The 23,800-nt window shown below is 38.4% G+C and overlaps 2 protein-coding genes across 5 annotated transcripts in view; one reads left to right on the top strand and one right to left on the bottom strand.

Annotated features, from left to right (window-relative positions):
* gstt2 (glutathione S-transferase theta 2) overlaps nucleotides 1-9,718 on the top strand; it is a 26,410-nt gene extending 16,692 nt beyond the window's left edge. The window contains exons 4-6 of one of the 4 annotated variants that reach the window (XR_014532587.1): nucleotides 532-1,781; nucleotides 1,839-2,570; nucleotides 3,608-3,809. Coding sequence is in view for 3 of the 4 variants with exons in the window: in XM_083570943.1 (XP_083427069.1) it covers nucleotides 532-708; nucleotides 4,147-4,293 (324 nt within the window). In the remaining variant the exon portion in view is untranslated. Of the gene's footprint in view, nucleotides 1-531; nucleotides 1,782-1,838; nucleotides 2,571-3,607; nucleotides 3,810-4,146; nucleotides 4,485-9,579 lie in introns of those variants that run through there. The other 3 variants (XM_083570944.1, XM_083570943.1, XM_083570945.1) reach the window with 3 other exon arrangements.
* chek2 (checkpoint kinase 2) lies at nucleotides 4,673-23,800 on the bottom strand. The gene is made up of 15 exons (XM_083570942.1): nucleotides 22,028-23,800; nucleotides 21,481-21,749; nucleotides 20,038-20,162; nucleotides 19,697-19,829; nucleotides 19,178-19,268; nucleotides 18,808-18,904; nucleotides 18,644-18,697; nucleotides 18,497-18,561; nucleotides 10,759-10,858; nucleotides 10,405-10,491; nucleotides 9,577-9,740; nucleotides 7,005-7,120; nucleotides 5,524-5,609; nucleotides 5,292-5,417; nucleotides 4,673-4,816 (listed from the first exon to the last, which is right to left on the bottom strand). The coding sequence occupies exons 2-15, from the start codon at nucleotides 21,734-21,736 to the stop codon at nucleotides 4,757-4,759; spliced, it is 1,560 nt and encodes a 519-aa protein (XP_083427068.1). The 5' UTR covers nucleotides 21,737-21,749; nucleotides 22,028-23,800; the 3' UTR covers nucleotides 4,673-4,756.

The following is a 23,800-nucleotide window of genomic DNA, read 5'->3' as shown; positions in this document are numbered from 1 at the left end:
AATACAGGTTTCTCATGTGGCCCCTTGTAAAAATTTCATTGCCCACCCTTGATCTAGAGTGTAACGAAATGTAGATTCTAGACATTCAGTGGACCAGTTAAGCTCTGAAGGGTCAGACAGAGATCTAATTAATATCGATAACTCCAGAAGATTACTGATAAAACTCGCTGCTGTAGTTGACGTGAATGTGTTTAACACGGTAACATGGTGAGGTACTGATGCAGTGACTGAGGCAGATTTTAAAAGAGATGAGGTAATTATCTGCTACATTTTTGAATTTTAAATCCAAATGTTAATAAATTAAGAGCGTGTCTCCACTATAAGTGGGTCCTATAACATTCTGATTAATTCCAACTGAATCTGCACCACACACACACACACACACACACACACACACACACGTGTAAATGGTGGGAAAGACAATAAAAAAAAAAAACCCACCTGCTGCCAATTCTGATTACATGCTGCTGTGTCAGCAGTTCAGGATAGTCTTTGCTCTCAGGCTTTTGTGTGTGTTTTGTGTGTGTGTAGGTGTTAATTCCGCGGTTAACAGGACAGCCAGTGGACGATGTTAAACTACAGCGTGCTCTGAGGGAACTGGACAAAACACTTGATAAATTGGAGACGATGTTCCTGAAAGAGAAGGACTTCCTGTGTGGTGATAAAGTCACACTGGCCGACCTGCTCGCTGTCTGTGAGCTCATGCAGGTCAGACTTTATATCACACACCACACACATCACCAACATTTAACCTCATAACCTCCTGTTTCTGGTGTAGATGGTGTGTGTTTGTGTGTGTGTGTGTGTGTGTGTGTGTGTGTGTGTTGATCAGGACTCAGCAGATAAAGTTTTACACAAACGTGTCCTTATCAGTAAGATGTGAAGAGAACTGCACAGACCTAAATTTCTCCTTTCGTCAGTTTCTGCCTTTTCACGGTACGACCTACCCAGATAAATTCCTGTGGCAGGGGGAGTGTATTGTATATGGTTCTAATTTGTTACTAACTTGAAGCAATAGATTAATAATTAAACTTCTACTAACCACACTAATAGGATCTGTCCCATGGCCACACCCACCACAAAGTTTTTACCCACACTAATAAGCAAATCATGTCTAATGATAGGGTGATGAATGTAAAGCTGGAAGATGAAGGGTTATGATAAATGTCATCAGTGCTTATGCTACACAAGTGGGTTGTGAAATGGAGGAGAAGGAAAAACCTGGAGTGAGTTAGATGAAGTGGAGGATATTGAACGAATTGAATGAATGATTGGTGATTGGGGCAGATTTCAATGGGCATGTAGGTGAAGGGAACAGAGGTGATGAAAAGGTGATGGTAGGTATGGCTTTAAGGATTCATGTTTCAATTTTAATTCATGTTTATTTGTATTGTGCTCAAAGCAGCTTTACACACATAATGTGTTGATAAAAATGGATAATGTGTTCTTTATAAGTGTGAGTTTGTCCCTAATGAACAAGCCGGTGGTGACTGTGGTGAAGAAAAAACTCTCAGAGATGCAGAACGAAGAAACCTTGAGAGGAACCAGACTTGAGAGGGAACCTCATCCTCATCTGGGTGCCACCGAATGTCCATTTAATACAGATAAACGATGTTGAGGTGCAGTGATGGTGAGAACATCATCCAGAGGCAGACCAGGACAAATTGGGAAGATGCAAGGAGGGAAGAGGAGCAGGAACAGTGGTCACTGGGACCTCAGGAGCATGTTTAACTCGACCGAGAGAGAGAGAGAGAGAGAGAGAGAGAGAGAGAGAGAGGATGGTTGACAGGCAAAGAGAGAGAGAGAGAGAGAGAGAGAGAGAGAGAAGAGGGTGACAGGAAAAGGATATGGATTATTGTGTGTCCTGATTGTTGTATGAAAGTTAATGTCACTGTGCAGTTTGGACTCCGGCAAGACTCGCTATAGCAGCAGAACTAAAAGGGAGAAGCAGAAGGAAACACAGACATGAGGATCTCTGGGATAAGAGACGACCCACCACACCACCGTCAACAAACCTGAGTGAACGTGTGAGAGTGAGGAGACGACAGCATACAAATATCCCAGTTCACCAAACACATATCCATGATCCCTCCAGATCTGCTCCTTTACCTCACAAACACCTACTGACTAAAGACTCCACTAAATAAATATGTGTTCAGCCTCGACTTGAACACTGAGACTGTGTCTGAGTCCCGAACACTGATAGGAAGGTTGTTCCATAACTGTGGGGTTTATAAGAGAAACATCTGCCCCTGCTGGAGTTATTTGAGGTACCAACAAATAGCCTGCACCTTTTGATCTAAGTAGGCGTGGAGGATCATCCTGGTACAGAAGTTCACTCAGATACTGCGGCGTGAGAGCGTTAAGTGTTTTATACGTCAGTAGTAGTATTTTATAATCAGTGTGAGATGTAATTGGGAGCAGTGTAGAAGATTAAAACAGGGCTGATGTGATCATATTTTCTAGATCTAGTGGGGACTCTTGCTGCTGCATTCTGAACTAACTGAAGCTTATTTCTGCACTTACTCCAACACCCAGACAGTAAAGCGTTACAGTAGTCTAATCTAGATGTTACAAAAACATCTACTAGTTTTTCTGCATCCTGTAACGACATCATATTTCTAATTTTAGCAATATTTCTAAGGTGAAAGAAGGAGATCCTGGTGATATTATTCATGTGAGCCTCAAAGGAAAGACTCGGGGCAATAATCACACCAAGGTCTTTGACTGCTGTACACACTGAGACAGAAACACCATCCAGAGATGCTACGTAATCGGAAAGTTTACTTCTAGCTGCATGAGGTCCTAGTAAAAGTAGTTCCGTCTTATCCGAGTTAAGCAAAAGAAAGTTATTAAGCATCCACTGTCTAATGTCCTTTACACACTCCTCAACATTGTTAAGCTGATCTCTCTCATCTGGCTTTGCTGAAATATACAGCTGTGTATCAGCATAGCAATGGAAGCGAATACCATGTTTACGTATAATTTCACTCAGAGGCAGCAGATAGAAAGAGAAAAGCAGTGGGCCTAAGACAGATCCTTGCAGAACACCAAACTTTACCTCAAAGAGGCTGACAGGGTGGTCAGATTTCTCAATTAGGGGGTTGATAACTGCAGTTTGAAGGATTTAGGTACATCACCAGTGCAAATAGAAGAGTATATCAATTTTAAAACAGGTTCAATTCCCTCTGGAAGGGAATTTTGAAGAAACTTGTAGGTGAGGGATCAAGAATGCAGGTTGATGATTTTGATGAGGAAATAAATGCAATGGAGTCATTCTCTTGATAAGGAGTAAAACTTTGTAATTGATTGTTATAATGACACTGCTGTCTACAGGGTTATTTATAAAATAGTTTGGATTTATTTTAATTTTCTGGATTTTTCTGAAGTTTTCAACTTTATTATTAAAGAAGTTCATGAAATCATTACTATTGATGGTATGCATGTGAGTGCAGTGCTGCAGTACAGAATAAAAATCTAGGATTCTGCTTGTTATTTTCAATGAGTGTGGTGATGAAAGTAGAACAAGCACAGCGTTCTGTGAGGTGTACATTGAAACATAGGCACGCAAACACCTGCAGAAGAGTGGGAAAACCTGCGTCTTGAGGCGCAATGAATATAGCGCATGGGTCATAAAATTTCAACAACACGGCATAATTCATAGGTATCACTCGCTAAGTTATAATTCCTGTTTAAAGTCATGAGTTGACAAGTGGTGCACCTTAGAGCCATTATAGGAAAATCCCAACCATCAGCAAACTTGCAGAGATATAGGTCTTGTTCCAGGCCACTGAAAGAGATTTCAACTGTTGCACAAGCCTTAGTGCCGGTCCCAAGCCCGGATAAATGGGGAGGGTTGCGTTTGGAAGGGCATCCAGCGTTAAAACAAACAAACAAAAAAAACGTGCCAAATCAAACATGCGGATGATCCGCTGTGGCGACCCCTAATGGGAGAAGCCAAAAATGTAATTCCACATTTTCACTGTCCCAGTACCCTCAAAACCCACTAGTTATATTCTAAACTGAAACGGGAGAGTGGAGCAGCAGCCAAAACACGCCAGCGTTCCCTTCCCAACCTAGAAAATTAGCATTAGCAAAGACTGACTGAGTTTGCAGTATTATTAATTATACATTGTGTGTGTGTAGCCCTTGGGTGGAGGCAGAGATGTGCTGAAGAATCGTCCGAGGCTGAAGGAGTGGAAGAGTCGAGTTCAGGCTGCGCTCGGTGACTCGTTTGACCTTGCCCATAAAATCCTGTACACACTGAAAGATAAACACAACAGTAAACTGTAACACACACACACAGGAACTGGCTCTCACTATGTGCCAATTGATTAGTTGAATGTAATTAAAGTGTCAGGAAACCTTTAATGTGTGAAAAGTGAAGCTTCTGTTTATATTCATTGTAAACTCACACTTACCTTAAGAACAATTTCCCTGTATCGAGTAATTCTTTAAATAAAATCCACAATCCTGCTGTTTTATTACTATTGTTATTTATCTTTTGTGACTGAAACACAACACTTTGTGCTTTATGGGTTGCCGTATAAGTGATAGACATCCAGGGGTCAGAGGTCAATTGTACACACCACTGTGAAAATGTCTGATTTATATCTCTGCTACATCAGACAAGACATTTACATACGGGTGGTCAGAAAACAGTCAACAACAATCACATTTAAAAGCCATTTATTGAAGAAGAAGAAGAAAGAAAAAAAATGTATTAATTTACACACAGGATGAAATGTGTCGAGGGTCAAGGTCGCCTTTTAGATGCTGATGTTTCCCCTTCCTCCTCAGCTTTACGTTTCGATCTCTACAACACACACACCGTTTATAGCAGTACAGTGATTAGCTGATGGGAGACTTAGAATTTTGAGTTTTTATAAGAGCAGAGTAACTAACGTAACACCATTACAGAGTAAACACATTGCAGGATTAATAAACTCCAGTTGTAATCAGAATTTTCTATTTATTGCACTTCATTGGATCCTCTCATTAATCTCATTATTAACCTGAACAGGTGTGAGTTAAGGGCCTTGCTGAAGGGCCCAGCTGAGACATTAACTCATGACCTATTAGATAGGGCAACATTTTAATACCTGACCTTCCCCAAACCCAGATCATCAGATTATCAGACTAATCCTGATGTAGTCTGGATTATCAGACTGCTTAATCAGTGACCACTACTGAGAAACTGCAGACACTTATTGCTTTACCTGCAGGACAAATACATGGCTTTAAAAGAGCACTGACACACAACCGTGTGTGTGTGTGTGTGTGTGTCTTACTCTCTGTGGTTCTTCAGTTCGTGATAATCGCTGTTGTGATCCTGTATGTGAGGGTACGGTGCGTCTCAGTTCATTGTGTTCTGTTGGGCCCATCAGACTAAACGCCATCTGCTTCATCTCCTCATCCTAATCTCTCACACACACCCACACACACACACACATCTGAGAAGTGTGATGGAATTGGACAAACATCTCACACACTTTTAAACTCATACACTCTCTCTCCCCTTACATTAAGCCATGGATGATCCAGTGCCTCTGAAATACTTAAGCGTTTGTTCGGATCCACAACCAGCAGTTTCTTCACCAGATCTTTAGCTAAAATAGAGCAAAAAATTATTATATTACAATACAGTACAACAAAAAGCAAAAGAAGAAAATATTAAATTATACACAAACTATTAGAATGAGCAAATATATGATTAAATGACATTGAGCTCAGTAGTTATTATATACAGTGTGTTCAGAAAATATTTTACCGTATTTTTCGGACTATAAGCCGCTACTTTTTCCCCACGTTTTGAACGCCGCAACTTAAACAACGAAGCGGCTAATTTATGCATTTTTCCTGGGTTTTTCCCGGTTTCACAAACTTCAATGCCAAAAAACTGAGCGACATAACAGACCAATGAAATTTCCGAACGGAAACGGAAAAACGCACCTTACCTGTGTTCTGAGCTGCACGGCATCGGGAGAAAAACTTCCACCAGTGTTGATTTTTAAACGCACGACGATGACAAAAGATAAACTATCCAGAGAATTACAGTGGTACCTTGACCTACGAGTTTAATTTGTTCCGTGGTCGAGCTCGTATCTCAATTTGCTCACACATCAAATTAGTTTTCCATATTGAAAATACTTAAAATGGCATTAATCCGTTCCAACCGTTAAAATGACCCCGTTTTTATGTTTCATGTTATTAAATTGGAAAATACATTTCTAAATAAACAAATCTTGTATAAAAACATAATAATAAGAGTATGTAAATATATAATAAGGTTTTATTCAGTGTCTTTTCCTTGGAGATGAGACCACTTGAGCTAACGAAAACACCGGTGGGGTTTTCACTTTTTCTTCTTTGCTTATCTTAATTTTCGTCACAATCGTCGCTTTCTGGCTTCACTTCGCCATCTAGCAGTGGCGCCTCGAGCTCGTACCTCAATTTTTTGTTCGCGTAACAAAGCAAAAAAATTAGGGTTAGGGTTAGGATTAATGCACTCATAGGTCAAAGTACCACTGTAGTTGTGAAAGGAATGAGAAAGACAGTGAACAATGACTTTCTTGGTAGGCTACTGTTTACGGCTTATTTATGTTAAAAATAAAAATATTTGTAAAATTTAGTGGGCTTGTATAAGGGTGCGCTTTATAGTCCGGAAATTACGGTACACCCCTTCAGGAGCTCAGATGTGTTTATAGATTTCATTTAAAATAAGTTTTTATTTATTTTTTTTTAACCTTGATTTTCATCAGAAATAATGACAAACACATTTTTACAATCAAATCAACTGAAATCTGTCTTTTCTCCAAACCCAGGGACCAATGATCACACCTTCACACGTCTGGGTCTCAGGTCAACCCTCAAAACAACACTGAGTGCAGTGTGGTAGCATGTTTTAAAGTGTGGCAACAGGTTATATTTGTGTGTGTGTGTGTGTGTGTGTGTGTGTGTGTTCTAAACTGTGCATTAGTGAGTTTAGCCGTTTGTTAGGGTACCTTGGGCAGAGACAGACTCCCACTGTGAGCGGATAAAGCAGTAATGACCGCTGATGATCTGATCTCGTACCGACATAGAACCGGACTCACTGTTAAAAGGGGGGTAACCTCCGAGACTGGGGGGGGGGGGGGGTATGTGAGAGAGAGAGAGAGAGAGAGAGAGAGAGAGAGAGGTTATTGTTATTGATTTTATGAATTTTTTGCCATGACCAACATGTTTTGTGTCACTCAAACACACACACACACACACACACGCTGTTCATCTGGCCCACACACACACACGCTGTTAATCTAGTATACACACACACACACACACACACACACACACACACACACACACACACGCTGTTTATCTGACAGACACACACACACAAACACATGTGCTGTTCATTTGGCACACACACACACACACACACACACACACACACACACACACACACACACACGTTGTGTGTGTACCATGATGAACAGCACGTGTGTGTGTGTGTACCAGCTGAACAGCACAATGTGTGTGTGGGTGTGTGTATACCAGATGAACAGCGTGTGTGTGACATATAAACAGCACATGTGTGTGTGTGTGTGTGTGTGTGTACCAGATGAACAGCACACGTGTGTGTGTGTGTACCAGATGAACAGTACACGTGTGTGTGCGTGTGTGTGTGTGTGTACTAGATGAACAGCACGTGTGTGTGCGCGTGTGTGTATGTGTACCAGATGAAAGGCACGTGTGTGTGTGTGTGTGTATACCATGATGAACAGCACGTGTGTGTGTGTGTACCAACTGAACAGCACAATGTGTGTGGGTGTGTGTATACCAGATGAACAGCGTGTGTGTGACAGATGAACAGCACACACGTGTGTGTGTACCAGATGAACAGCACACGTGTGTGTGTGTACCAGATGAACAGCACATATATGTGTGTGTGTGTGTACCAGATGAACAGCACATATATGTGTGTGCGCGTGTACCAGATGAACAGCACATATATGTGTGTGCGCGTGTACCAGATGAACAGCACGTGTGTGTGCGCGTGTACCAGATGAACGGCACGTGTGTGTGCGCGTGTACCAGATGAACGGCACGTGTGTGTGCGCGTGTACCAGATGAACGGCACGTGTGTGTGCGCGTGTACCAGATGAACGGCACGTGTGTGTGCGCGTGTACCAGATGAACGGCACGTGTGTGTGCGCGTGTACCAGATGAACAGCACGTGTGTGTGTGTGTGTGTGAGTGTGTGTGTGTACCAGATAAACAGCACATTGTGTGTGTGTGTGTGTGTGTGTGTGTGTGTGTGTGTGTGTGTGTGTGTGTGTGTGTGTGTATACCAGATGAACAGCACAATTTGTGTGGGTGTGTGTATACCAGATGAACAGCACACGTGTGTGTGTACTAGATGAACAGCACGTGTGTGTGCGCGTGTACCAGATGAACGGCACGTGTGTGTGCGCGTGTACCAGATGAACGGCACGTGTGTGTGCGCGTGTACCAGATGAACGGCACGTGTGTGTGCGCGTGTACCAGATGAACGGCACGTGTGTGTGTGTGTGTACCAGATGAACAGCACGTGTGTGTGTGTGTGTGTGAGTGTGTGTGTGTACCAGATAAACAGCACATTGTGTGTGTGTGTGTGTGTGTGTGTGTGTGTGTGTGTGTGTGTGTGTGTGTGTGTGTATACCAGATGAACAGCACAATTTGTGTGGGTGTGTGTATACCAGATGAACAGCACACGTGTGTGTGTACTAGATGAACAGCACGTGTGTGTGCGTGTGTACCAGATGAACAGCACGTGTGTGTGCGTGTGTACCAGATGAACGGCACGTGTGTGTGCGTGTGTACCAGATGAACGGCACGTGTGTGTGCGTGTGTACCAGATGAACGGCACGTGTGTGTGCGTGTGTACCAGATGAACGGCACGCGTGTGTGCGTGTGTGTGTACCAGATGAACAGCACATGTGTGTGTGTGTGTGAGTGTGTGTGTGTACCAGATGAACAGCACATTGTGTGTGTGTGTGTGTGTGTGTGTGTGTGTGTATACCAGATGAACAGCACATTGTGTGTGTGTGTGTGTGTGTACCAGATGAACAGTACATTGTGTGTGTGTGTGTGAGTGTGTACCAGATGAACAGTACATTGTGTGTGTGTGTGTGTGAGTGTGTACCAGATGAACAGTACATTGTGTGTGTGTGTGTGTGTGTGAGTGTGTACCAGATGAACAGTACATTGTGTGTGTGTGTGTGAGTGTGTACCAGATGAACAGTACATTGTGTGTGTGTGTGTGTGTGTGAGAGTGTGTACCAGATGAACAGTACATTGTGTGTGTGTGTGTGTGTGAGTGTGTACCAGATGAACAGTACATTGTGTGTGTGTGTGTGTGTGTGTGTACCAGATGAACAGTACATTGTGTGTGTGTGTGTGTGTGTACCAGATGAACAGTACATTGTGTGTGTGTGTGTGTACCAGATGAACAGTACATTGTGTGTGTGTGTACCAGATGAACAGTACATTGTGTGTGTGTGTGTGTGTGTGTGTGTGTGTGTGTGTGTGTGTGTGTGTGTGTGTGTGTGTGTGTACCAGATGAACAGCAGTACTCCGAGACTCCAGTAGTCCACAGCCTGTGTGTATCCACCTGTAGCATCAGCAGTGAAGACTTCAGGAGCAAGAAATGTAGGAGTTCCACACAGAGTCTTCATCAGACTCGACTCCTCCAGAATCTTTGACTGGTTAAAGTCTGTAATCTAAAAACACACACACACACACACACACACACACACACACACACACACACACACACACACACACACACACACACACACACACACACGATATTCAGGAGACAGCTGTGTATACTGACAGTCTCTGTTCAGAAGAGATTTTCAGTTGAATATTTTAAAAAAATTTCACTAAAAACCTTGGTGTTCTTGTGAATGTACATCATTATACTAACATTTAGAAAATTTAGATTAAAATGCTTTAACTACAATAGAACATTGGTACATCAAACACTAAACTCCCAAAATTATGTGCATCCCTAAACATTTCATACTCATATGTACTTCTTCCCCAGACTCTCATCACAAACACAGAAGCACACAGGTATGAATAACGTCTCCCTTCACTGGAACTCAAATTCCAAACACTGTTTAAGCATGACCATGCTCTTGTACATAAGCTCCACCAGCCCCATGAACACTTGGTTGTTGGTGTGAAAGTTGGAGTGGAGGAACTTGAGTATGCTGCACAGAACCCTGACCTCCTCAATCCCACTGTACACTTGTTCAATAAACTGGAGACTCCTTAACCCACATCCCAACATCAGTCAGGGGGCACATACTTTTGAATATATACTGCATCATCACATTAGTTCCTGAGACTGTATGCAGAGTGCGGTGTTGAGCAGACCTTAATGAGACACTCATCATCGTGGGAGGCAAGAAGTACATTCTCTGGTTTAAGGTCACGGTGGATGATGCCATTCTCATGGAGGTACTGATTTCTCACACACACACACACACACACACACACACACACACACACACACACACACACACACACACAAATAAAAAGGAAAATAAAAATACTGATATACATATGCAATAAGACCGAGAAGCAGGATGATTTGTGATGAGGGGTGGACTCACCATCATAACCTCAGACACTCATTATAGGAGGTACACTAGGAACGAGACTTCTACACACACACACACACACACACACACACACACACACACGTTTGGGATGCAACTCTAGTCTCACCTGCACAGCCTTCAGCATCTGGAAAAAGTAAAGCTTCGCAATTCTCTCCTTTAACCGCTTCTGAGCCTTAATCCTGCTGAAGAGTTCACCACCCTCAACACTGACACACACACACAGACACACAGCCTTATTTATCAGTCTTGTAATAGTTGTGTAATGACTGATTTAATCTTTAATTCACATTCAAGCAGTGTAGATGGATAAATCACTTTATTCATTCCATTTAGAATTTCACCTGCTACAGCTGCACAGAAAGTCATACTATACCGTACTACTATACTATATAATACTATACCATATCACACTACTATACTATATAATACTATACTATACCTTACTACACTACTATATTATACAATATAATACAATATTATACCGTACTATGCTATTATACCGTACTACACTACTATACTATATAATACTATACTATACCTTACTACACTACTATATTATACAATATAATACAATATTATACCGTACTATGCTATTATACCGTACTACACTACTATACTATATAATACTATACTATACCTTACTACAATATAATACAATATTATACCGTACTACACTACTATACTATACAATATAATACAATACTATACCATACTACACTACTATGCTATATAATACTATACTATACCGTACTACACTATAATACTATATAATACTATACTATACCTTACTACACTACTATATTATACAATATAATACAATATTATACCGTACTATGCTATTATACCGTACTACACTACTATACTATATAATACTATACTATACCGTACTACAATATAATACAATATTATACCGTACTATGCTATTATACCGTACTACACTACTATACTATATAATACTATACTATACCGTACTACAATATAATACAATATTATACCGTACTATGCTATTATACCGTACTACACTACTATACTATATAATACTATACTATACCGTACTACAATATAATACAATATTATACCGTACTATGCTATTATACCGTACTACACTACTATACTATATAATACTATACTATACCGTACTACAATATAATACAATATTATACCGTACTACACTACTATACTATACAATATAATACAATACTATACCATACTACACTATACCTTACTACACTACTATATTATACAATATAATACAATACTATACCATACTACACTACTATGCTATATAATACTATACTATACCGTACTACACTACTATACTATATAATACTATACTATACCTTACTACACTACTATATTATACAATATAATACAATATTATACCGTACTATGCTATTATACCGTACTACACTACTATACTATATAATACTATACTATACCTTACTACACTACTATATTATACAATATAATAAAATATTATACCGTACTATGCTATTATACCGTGCTACACTACTATACTATATAATACTATACTATACCTTACTACACTACTATATTATACAATATAATACAATATTATACCGTACTATGCTATTATACCGTACTACACTACTATACTATATAATACTATACTATACCGTACTACAATATAATACAATATTATACCGTACTACACTACTATACTATACAATATAATACAATACTATACCATACTACACTACTATGCTATATAATACTATACTATACCGTACTACACTATAATACTATATAATACTATACTATACCGTACTACACTACTATACTATACAATATAATACAATATTATACCGTACTACACTACTATACTATACAATATAATACAATACTATACCATACTACACTACTATACTATATAATACTATACCATACTACACTATTATACAATATAATACAATATTATACCGTACTATGCTATTATACCGTACTACACTACTATACTATATAATACTATACTATACCGTACTACAATATAATACAATATTATACCGTACTACACTACTATACTATACAATATAATACAATACTATACCATACTACACTACTATGCTATATAATACTATACTATACCGTACTACACTATAATACTATATAATACTATACTATACCGTACTACACTACTATACTATACAATATAATACAATATTATACCGTACTACACTACTATACTATACAATATAATACAATACTATACCATACTACACTACTATGCTATATAATACTATACTATACCGTACTACACTATAATACTATATAATACTATACTATACCTTACTACACTACTATATTATACAATATAATACAATATTATACCGTACTATGCTATTATACCGTACTACACTACTATACTATATAATACTATACTATACCGTACTACAATATAATACAATATTATACCGTACTACACTACTATACTATACAATATAATACAATACTATACCATACTACACTACTATGCTATATAATACTATACTATACCGTACTACACTATAATACTATATAATACTATACTATACCGTACTACACTACTATACTATACAATATAATACAATATTATACCGTACTACACTACTATATTATACAATATAATACAATATTATACCGTACTACACTACTATACTATACAATATAATACAATACTATACCATACTACACTACTATGCTATATAATACTATACTATACCGTACTACACTATAATACTATATAATACTATACTATACCTTACTACACTACTATATTATACAATATAATACAATATTATACCGTACTACACTACTATATTATACAATATAATACAATATTATACCGTACTACACTACTATACTATACAATATAATACAATACTATACCATACTACACTACTATGCTATATAATACTATACTATACCGTACTACACTATAATACTATATAATACTATACTATACCGTACTACACTACTATACTATACAATATAATACAATATTATACCGTACTACACTACTATATTATACAATATAATACAATATTATACCGTACTACACTACTATACTATACAATATAATACAATACTATACCATACTACACTACTATGCTATATAATACTATACTATACCGTACTACACTATAATACTATATAATACTATACTATACCGTACTACACTACTATACTATACAATATAATACAATATTATACCGTACTACACTACTATATTATACAATATAATACAATATTATACCGTACTACACTACTATACTATACAATATAATACAATACTATACCATACTACACTACTATGCTATATAATACTATACTATACCGTACTACACTATACTATACCGTACTACACTACTATACTATACAATATAATACAATATTATACCGTACTACACTACTATATTATACAATATAATACAATATTATACCGTACTACACTACTATACTATACAATATAATACAATACTATACCATACTACACTACTATGCTATATAATACTATACTATACCGTACTACACTATAATACTATATAATACTATACTATACCGTACTACACTACTATACTATACAATATAATACAATATTATACCGTACTACACTACTATATTATACAATATAATACAATATTATACCGTACTACACTACTATACTATACAATATAATACAATACTATACCATACTACACTACTATGCTATATAATACTATACTATACCGTACTACACTATAATACTATATAATACTATACTATACCTTACTACACTACTATATTATACAATATAATACAATATTATACCGTACTACACTACTATATTATACAATATAATACAATATTATACCGTACTACACTACTATACTATACAATATAATACAATACTATACCATACTACACTACTATGCTATATAATACTATACTATACCGTACTACACTATAATACTATATAATACTATACTATACCTTACTACACTACTATATTATACAATATAATACATTATACCGTACTATGCTATTATACCGTACTATGCTATTATACCGTACTATGCTATTATACTATATAATACTATACTATACCTTACTACACTACTATATTATACAATATAATACAATATTATACCGTACTATGCTATTATACCGTACTACACTACTATACTATATAATACTATACTATACCGTACTACAATATAATACAATATTATACCGTACTACACTACTATACTATACAATATAATACAATACTATACCATACTACACTACTATGCTATATAATACTATACTATACCGTACTACACTATAATACTATATAGTACTATACTATACCGTACTACACTACTATACTATACAATATAATACAATATTATACCGTACTACACTACTATATTATACAATATAATACAATACTTTACCATACTACACTACTATACTATATAATACTATACCATACTACACTATTATACAATATAATACTATACTTTACCATACTACACTACTATACTGTATACTAAACGGTACTACACTACTATGCTATATAATACTATACCATACTACACTATTATACAATATAATACTATACCGTACTACACTACTATACTTTACAATATAATACAATATTATACCGTACTACACTACTATATTATATAATACTATACTATACTTCACTACTATACTATATAATACTATACCGTACTACACTACTATACTATATAATACTATACCGTACTACACTACTATAATATAATATATAATACTATACCGTACTACACTAATATACAATATAATACCATACCGTACCACACTACTATACTATACCGTACTACACTACACTATATAATGCTATACTATACTATAACCCTACTATAATATAATATATAATACTATACCGTACTACACTAATATACAATATAATACCATACCGTACCACACTACTATACTATACCGTACTACACTACACTATATAATGCTATACTATACTATAACCCTACTATAATATAATATATAATACTACACCACACTACACTACTATATAATACTATACTACACTGCACTAAACTACTATACTATAATATGTACCACACTACTATACAATACTATAACTACACCGCACTATACCACTATACTATATAATACTATACCATGCTACACCACTATACTATATAATACTATATTGTACTACCATACTACACTACTACACTATATAATATTACACTACCACCGTAGAACACTACTATACAATACAATACTATACTATACTGCACTTTAGATCACTAGGTCTGGGACTCAGAGCACTATCCAGAACATTTATTAAATCCAGACACTTTTTTTTTTACCAAGTTTTAATTAATGAATAACAAAATAAAGAAAACAACAACCCAGCTATTAGGGTTGCACAAGCCAGGTCACTCTTAGTGCCGGTCCCAAGCACCGGATAAATGAGGAGGGTTGCGTTAGGATCGGTCAAGGCCCGGGTTACCAGTGACCACCACAGGTATCGTTAGCCAACAGAATACTGCGGAAATTGGGCTACTGTTGGCCGAAGGAGGAGAAGGAGAGGAGAAAGATATCTTTAGAGACAGCAGAGAATGAAGAAGTGGAGGAGAGTGGCGGTTCGGTTGGTACTTTAAATATTGGTACTATGACTGGTAAAGGGAGAGAGGGAGCTGATATGATGGAGAGGAGAAAGGTGGATATGTTGTGTGTTCAGGAGACCAAAAGTGGAAAGGGAGTAAGACCAGGAACATTGGGGGTGTTTAAACTGTTCTATCATGGTGTGGATGGAAAGAGAAATGGTGTAGGGGTTATTGCTAAAAGGATAGACATGGCAGTGGTGAACACTTATTTTAAGAAGAAGGAGGATCATAGGGTGACATATAAGAGTGGTGGAAGGTGACACAGGTGGACTATGTTCTATGAAGGAGATGCAACCTGAAGTAGATTGGAGACTGTAAGGTGTTGGCAGGGGACCGTGTAGCTAGACAGCATCGGATGGTGGTCTGTAGGATGGTTTTGGAGGTGAAGAAGAAGAGTAGGAGAGTGAGGACTAAAAGAAGAATAAGATGGTGGAAACTGAAGAAGGAAGACTGTAGTGTGAGGTTCAGGGAAGATAGAAAGGTACTTGGTGTCACATCTGGAAAAAGAAAGGAAGACAAAGAGACGTAGTGGTGGAATGAGAAAGTGCAGGAGAGCAGAAGGAGAAAGAGGTTGGAGAAACAGATTTGGGATCGACAGAGTGATGAGAAAAGTAACCAGGATTACAAGGAGATGCAGCAGCAGGTGAAGAGGGATGTAATGAAAGCCAAGGCATATGTGCTGTAGGAGAAGTTGGACACTAAGGAAGGAGAAAAGGAGCAATTGTCCAGGCAGAGGAACCAAGCTGGGAAGGATGTACTGCAAATTAGAGCAATAGTACATGGAGATGGAAATGTGTTGACTATTGAGGAGAGTGTGTTGAGAAGGTGGAGGGAGTATTTTGAGCAGCTGATGAATGAGGAAAATGAGAGAGAGAAGGTTGGATGGTGAAGCAGGAAGTGAATAGGGTTAGTAAGGAGGAAGTAAGAGCATAAGAGATTAGGAGGATGAAGAGTGGAAAGTTGGTTGGACCAGATGACATACCAGTAGGTCAGAAAGGAGTCTCCCTGGACTATGATGTTTGCAGATGATATTGTTATTTGAGATGAGAGTAGGGAGCAGATAGAAGGAGCCTGGAGAGGTGGAGGTACGTGCTGGAGAGAAGGGGAATGAAAGTAGGAGTCAGTAGGAATCAGTAGGAGTAAGACAGAGTACATGTGTGTGAATGAGAGGGAGAGCAGTGGAGTGATGCGGTTGCAGGGAGAAGAGGTGGAGAAGGTGGAGGAGTTCAGGTACCTGGGGTCAACAGTGCAGAGTAATGTAGAGTGTGTTAGAGAAGTGAAGAAAAGAGTGCAGGCAGGGTGGAGTGATAGCAGGAGTGATTAGTGATAGAAGAGTATCTGTGAGAGTGAAAGGGAAAGTTTATAGGACTGTGGTGAGACCTGAGATGTTGTATGGTTTAGAGACAGTGGCATTGAGTAAAAGACAGGAGGTGGAGCTGGAGGTAGCAGAGCTGAAGATGTTGAGATGTTTAATGAGAGAGATGACGATGGACAGGATTAGAAATGAGTTTATTAGAGGGACAGCACATGTAGGACGTTTTGGAGACAAGGTGAGGGAGGTGAGATTATGATGGTTTGGACATTGGACATTGCAGAGGAGGGACATGGGGTATATCAGTAGGAGAACGCTGAGGATGGAGACACCAGGAAGGATGAAAAGAGGAAGATCAAGAAGGAGGTTTATGGATGTGGTGAGAGAAGACATGCAGGTAGTTGGTTTAAAAGAGGCAAATGTAGAGGACATGGGGGTATGGAGACGGATGATCCGCTGTGGCGACCCCTAATGGGAGAAGTTGAATGAAAAACAAGAAAATAAGGAAAACATGAAGACATTCTATCATGCCTCAGCTTTAATAACGTATTTGGTGTTTCCAGCACTTTGCGGGCAATTGCCATTCATCAATATTTACACACAGGTACAAAGAACGTGTTTACGATACCTTAATCCACGCAGAAATATTCTGTTTGCTGTTGGTTTGGCTCACACAAATAGTTACACACATTTGTACTAAAAGATTGCAAATGAAATCCAATTAATACGAGTAAGAACATATTAAATGATGCGAGTGACAGCGGGGGCGACAATGGGCCATGTACATGCTAAATATTGGATTTTGTTTTGGGTGCCTAGCAACAGTTGCTAACTAGTCATTGGAGAGCCACAAAAAAAGAGGCGGATCTTAAAGGTGATTAAACACAAATACTCACTACTCCAAGATGATGTAGTAGGAATCCTGTGTCTGGTAGAAATCTTCGGTTCGGATTAAACACGGCTTTATAGAAAAACAAAACAATTCAAATATAAATCATTGTTTATGACATCACTGCACTGGATTGTTATTATAAAACACTCACATGATCAATTTTCTTCAGGATCTCGATCTCTCGCTCTGCATTACGCATTGCTGTCTGCAGAGGAAATTACATAAAACATCTCTAGAAATCAGATTGATCCAACAATAAAAATAAATCTGTATAATAATGAGGTCATGATTCTTGCATGAGTTCTAGCTGCTTACGCCAACAGAGGGGAAATCGTTCTTGTTGATGGTTTTTAACGCCACTTTTTTACACGTCTCTCTCTCAATAGCAAGTTTTACTTCCCCACACACACCACTGTGAACACACACACACACACACACACACACACACACACACACACACACACACACACACACACAGTAACTAACTAGTTTCTTAAAATAAACCCAGATTTTTTTTTAATACAATGTGAGTTTAATTTAAATCTTTTTACCCTTAAACACAAACACCTTATTGCTCACCTCCAACCCACTCACTGCTAACTTCGAACCGTGTTCAGCACTTACTTAAACTACTTAAGGTTTACTTAAACTTAAACCTTCACCTTACATGTGTGTGTGTACTTACGAGCCAATCTTGCGTGTAACGTGGTACTTTTCTCTGAATTTTTTAGGAAAGTTTGGCTGTTCATCTTCAGTCATGTCAACAAACATAAACACTGAGGGACACACAGATACATAAATATTTGGATATTGTCAAGGTTTTTCATTATTACAGTATATTGGTATATACTTTCTGCATTTTATTTTTTGTAATAATGTATGTAATACACCACAGTCCTCTTGTGCCCTTACTATTGCTGACTGATGAAAGGGTGGTGGTCCATAGGATGTTGCTTCAGAACTTCTAGCTTTTCATTTAGATGTTTTTGGTGAAATCACCTAAAAAGATCTGACCTTAATGCTGTTAAGATCTCCCACTGGTTTCCATCTTGTGGTAAACCCTCTCTATTTACTCTGGTAAATACTTTTAATTTATATCATTAATTAATTTACTTAAATTTTTCTCCAAAATGTGGTGGTAGAAATAACTAACATTTACATATTATGGTGTATATTGTGTGTGTGTGTATTTGAATTTTATTACCTTTGTGTTTTGGGTCTGCAAGTGACACAACAGAGTTATTACTTAATGGACATCGTTTTCCTTTTCCAACTTCAGTGTCATCAACCCATGTACCATTTCCACTCAGATCCTCTAAATAAACTACACTCTCATCCTGTGCGCACACGCACACACACGCACACGCACACACACACACACACACACACACACACACACCATATGGATATACACTCTGTTAGAGACTTTTTTCTAGTGACTACAATAAGATGTGACTTCAGTAAACACAGTGGCCCCCTTTACTAGGACTGACCCAGAGAGGTAACACACTTTAACACAGATGCCACACCGCCTTCATTACTCACCCTGAAGATCTTGAAGTGTCTCTTGCTGTAGGTTCTGTAGCGTGGTGATGACAGAACAATTGGGTCGTTAAAACAATAATCATTGCGACTATCCCGCCCAAAGTAGTACTGACTCTCCACACAGTCTATGAATTTATACAACACACACACACACACACAATTAATTTACTTATTATACTGTCCATTATATTAAACCCAAAAGCATAAAAGATCACACATCAACAAAAGAAAAGGAAAAAGTATTTCACTTTTATCAGAATATCGGATAAAGCACAATGGAGGTTGTGTTGTAGATTAGCTTGCATGGCTGCTTCTGAAAAGAAATCATCAATCTTATTGATAGAATTAACAATGAAGCAGTAAATTGAGTTTAGATGTCTACAGAAAAATTGTCTAATAATTTACACAAGAATGAGTCTAATCTAATCAGGAGGAACTTTATCATGCAGGAAGACTACTTCATCTTATTCTTCTTTCGGCTTCTCCCATTAGGGGGCGCCACAGCGGATCATCCATCTCCATACCCCCCTGTCTTCTACACACCAACTACCTGCATGTCTTCCTTCACCACATCCCTAAACCCCCTCCTTGGTCTTCCTCTTTTTGTCCCTCCTGGTGGAACTCCTCCACCTCTTCTCCCTGCAACCGCACCCCTCCACTGCCCTCCCTCTCATTCACACACACGTACTCTGTTTTACTCCTACTGACTATCATTCCCCTTCTCTCCAGCATGTACCTCTACCTCTCCACCTGCTCCCTACTCTCACCACACATCACAATATCATCCACAAACATCATAGTACACAGAGACTCCAGTCTGACCTCGTCCTTCAACCTGTCCATCACCACTGCAAACAGAAAAGGGCTCGGAGCTGATCCTTGATGCAGTTCCACCTCCACCTTGAACCAGTCTGTCGTTCCTACTGCACACTTCACTGCTGTCAGACTGTCCTCATACATGTCCTGCACCACCCTCACATACTTCCTCATACAATACCACAACTCCTCTCTCCTCCCTGTCGTACGCTTTCTCTTAATCCACAATCACACAATGCAACTCCTTCTGGCCTTCTCTATACGCAAATAATGCGTCTCTGGTGCTCTTCCTCGGCATGAAACCATAATTTTGCTCACAGATGGTCACCTCTTCCCTCAGCCTGGCTTCCATCATTCTTTCACATAACATGCAGCAAGACAACGACCCAACCCCCCTCACAAAAAAGGACTTCATCAGGGTAAAAGTAGACAGTTTTAAAATGGACAAGTGTAAAAGTAAATATCAGAATAATAAAGTTGAAATAATATAACCCTGATACATTGTCTAAAGATATTCACCTCAAGCACAAATGTATTCAGTGTACTGACCTTCTAGTACATTTGGAAGGAACTATCAGTGTGTGTGTGTGTGTGTGTGTGTGTGTGTGTGTGTGCAGTGACGCTTACTGAGCACATTAAATCCTCTGATTAATGGAACTATTCTGCCCCAGTATTTGGGTTCAGGTTCTTCAGGCTCCTCAGGTATAGATGATAATTCAGTGATGGGGACAGTGTCCACTGAGCTCAACGTCCCTGAACCAGAAGAGGACTGGCTGGATGAAGCTGGACCAGACGATGAACTGGAACTAGGCTGAGACTGAGTCTGGGACTGAGAGTGTGTCTGAGAGTGTGTCTGTTTGCTTCTTCCTGGTTCTTCAGACATGTTAACACTTGTCCTGTAACATGAACACAACATAACCCATACTAGAAAAAACACTAACATGAGAATATCATAAATTAATTCTAGCATTTACTTTAAAATGTTCTTCATATTGCTGGTTATGTAAAATGCAAGGAGACTGTGGAGTGATGAAGACAGAAGAATGGTGATGAGGGAACTGAGTAGTGATGAGAGGACAGAAGCTCTGTATTTGATAATGATAATTATGATCTCTGATGATTTTGGAAGAGGGAAAGAGAAAAAGTAAAGGGGAATCAAAATAGTGACACTTACTGGTGTGATCCGTGTTTTAGAGGCGCGGCGTAACAGAAAACAAACCGGAAGTTACTCTGGAATAAACACGGTGTAACTTCAGTTTACTACTGCGCGAGAGGGAAACGCACGCGACACCCGGGTGTAAACTCAACACGTACAACGTAGCACGTGCACACGTATTCCGGTTCTCACGCGGTCTCTCAAATGAACGTGCACACGTATTCCGGTTCTCACGCGCGGTTTCTTTGATGCGCGTGCACTCCACCGTACACCGCAGATTCGCAAGGAGCCGCGACGCGCGCTACAGCGTCTACAAATGGACGAAATTTGCCGGGAAGCACGAGCATGGTCACGAAATGTCCTGCAGCCAATCAGAAGGCGATAACCAGAATGCTGGGAAATGTAGTTATATTCATTGTAGTTCTAATCTTTGGCCTTCAGCGATGTGTTGTAGGTGAAAGCTCGCGTTCCAGCTCTTGAACTTTTTCCTGCTGGTTTTAATCCTTAATTCTTAAAGGCAGTTCATCCTGAGACTGAAGCAGGTTTATTCACACTAAAATAACAGCTTGAACTTCAGGTAGGTGAAGCACTTCATGCTAAAGCTTCACTTCTTCACGTGAGTGTAACGCCGTTTTATCTTCATGTTGTTTATTTCAATTCATTTATTTTAATCTCCTGTAATGTAAACATCCCTGCAACTAAATATGTTTTTTTCTGGAAACGACCACAAATCTCTCAGTTTATCAGTCATTAATCTGTCATAAGTCATAAATCATAAATCTAGATATTTATATAATATATAATAAATACGAGTGATGCAAAATAAACTTCAGGTGTAAAGGGATGTGTAGAGGAGAAAATCTTTCAAATAAAATTAATTTACCCATAAAACCATAAAAAATTGCATAATTAAACGAAATAAATAGAATTATTATTCATCTATTATGTGTAGTATTACAGGAATGAAAATTATCTCTTTATTCATTCTAAAGGAAATGTTTCAGCTGTTTAGTATAGAATAAAAGGAGAAGTGGATGTGGGGGAAAAGAGAGGGAGAGAGAGAGAGAGAGAGAGAGAGAGAGAGAAAGATCATATGTCCTGAAATACCAAGATATGAGCAGAGAATCCCCTTCTCTCAGCTGATCCAGCGCTTCAGTCCTGATGTTTCACTAATATCTACTGACCCTCATCACACAGATGCTCTGAATCACACCAACAAAATCACACTCAACCAAATTACAGCACAAATCAAACAAACTTCCATCAGTCAATCAAATCTAATGTTTTTATTTGTCACATATACATACATACAGAGTACGACATGCAGTGAAATGCTTTTTACGACGGTCCGGCATTCAAGCACATTAAGGGATGGAATATAAAGGGAATGAAATGAGGAAAAATACACCAAGAAAAAAGAAGGTAGATAAATAAAAAATATAAACTATAAAAAATATATGAAGATATATGTAAAAATATGCGTATATACATGGAGGCATATGACAGTAAAACAGTCAAATTTAAGGTGATTAACGTGATTGTCCTTAAAATGTCTGTGTGCAGTATGGTGTGGTATAAAGTGCATTGTGCTGTGCAAGTCCAGAGTTAAAGTGACAGTCCAGAGATTAAAGTGTCATAGTGCAAAAAAGTTGTGCAAAAACTGCGCCTGAACATGTTCCAGTCTGTATCATCTAAAGCGTCCTGCAGAGCGGCCACCGATTGGTCAGTCCAGCACGCAACTTCCCTCTGAAGCTGAGCTTCCTGTTTCAGCCTTTGTTTGTATACAGGCAT

The sequence above is a fragment of the Silurus aristotelis genome (genome assembly GCF_946808225.1).
Source record: "Silurus aristotelis genome assembly, contig: scaffold_70, whole genome shotgun sequence".
NCBI classification, from domain to species: Eukaryota; Metazoa; Chordata; class Actinopteri; order Siluriformes; family Siluridae; genus Silurus; species Silurus aristotelis.
This window is presented reverse-complemented; position numbering and strand designations above follow the sequence as displayed.

Bases quoted from the DNA above. Each gene is read 5' to 3' on its own strand.
- chek2 (XM_083570942.1), bottom strand. From the start codon at position 21,736: ATGTCTGAAGAACCAGGAAGAAGCAAACAGACACACTCTCAGACACAC. The intron at 19,269-19,696 runs GTAATAAAATTC...TGTGTCCCTCAG, and splicing joins TGCAGACCCAAAACACAAAG to TGTTTATGTTTGTTGACATG. The intron at 18,698-18,807 runs GTAAGCAGCTAG...TTTCCTCTGCAG, and splicing joins ACGATTTCCCCTCTGTTGGC to ACAGCAATGCGTAATGCAGA.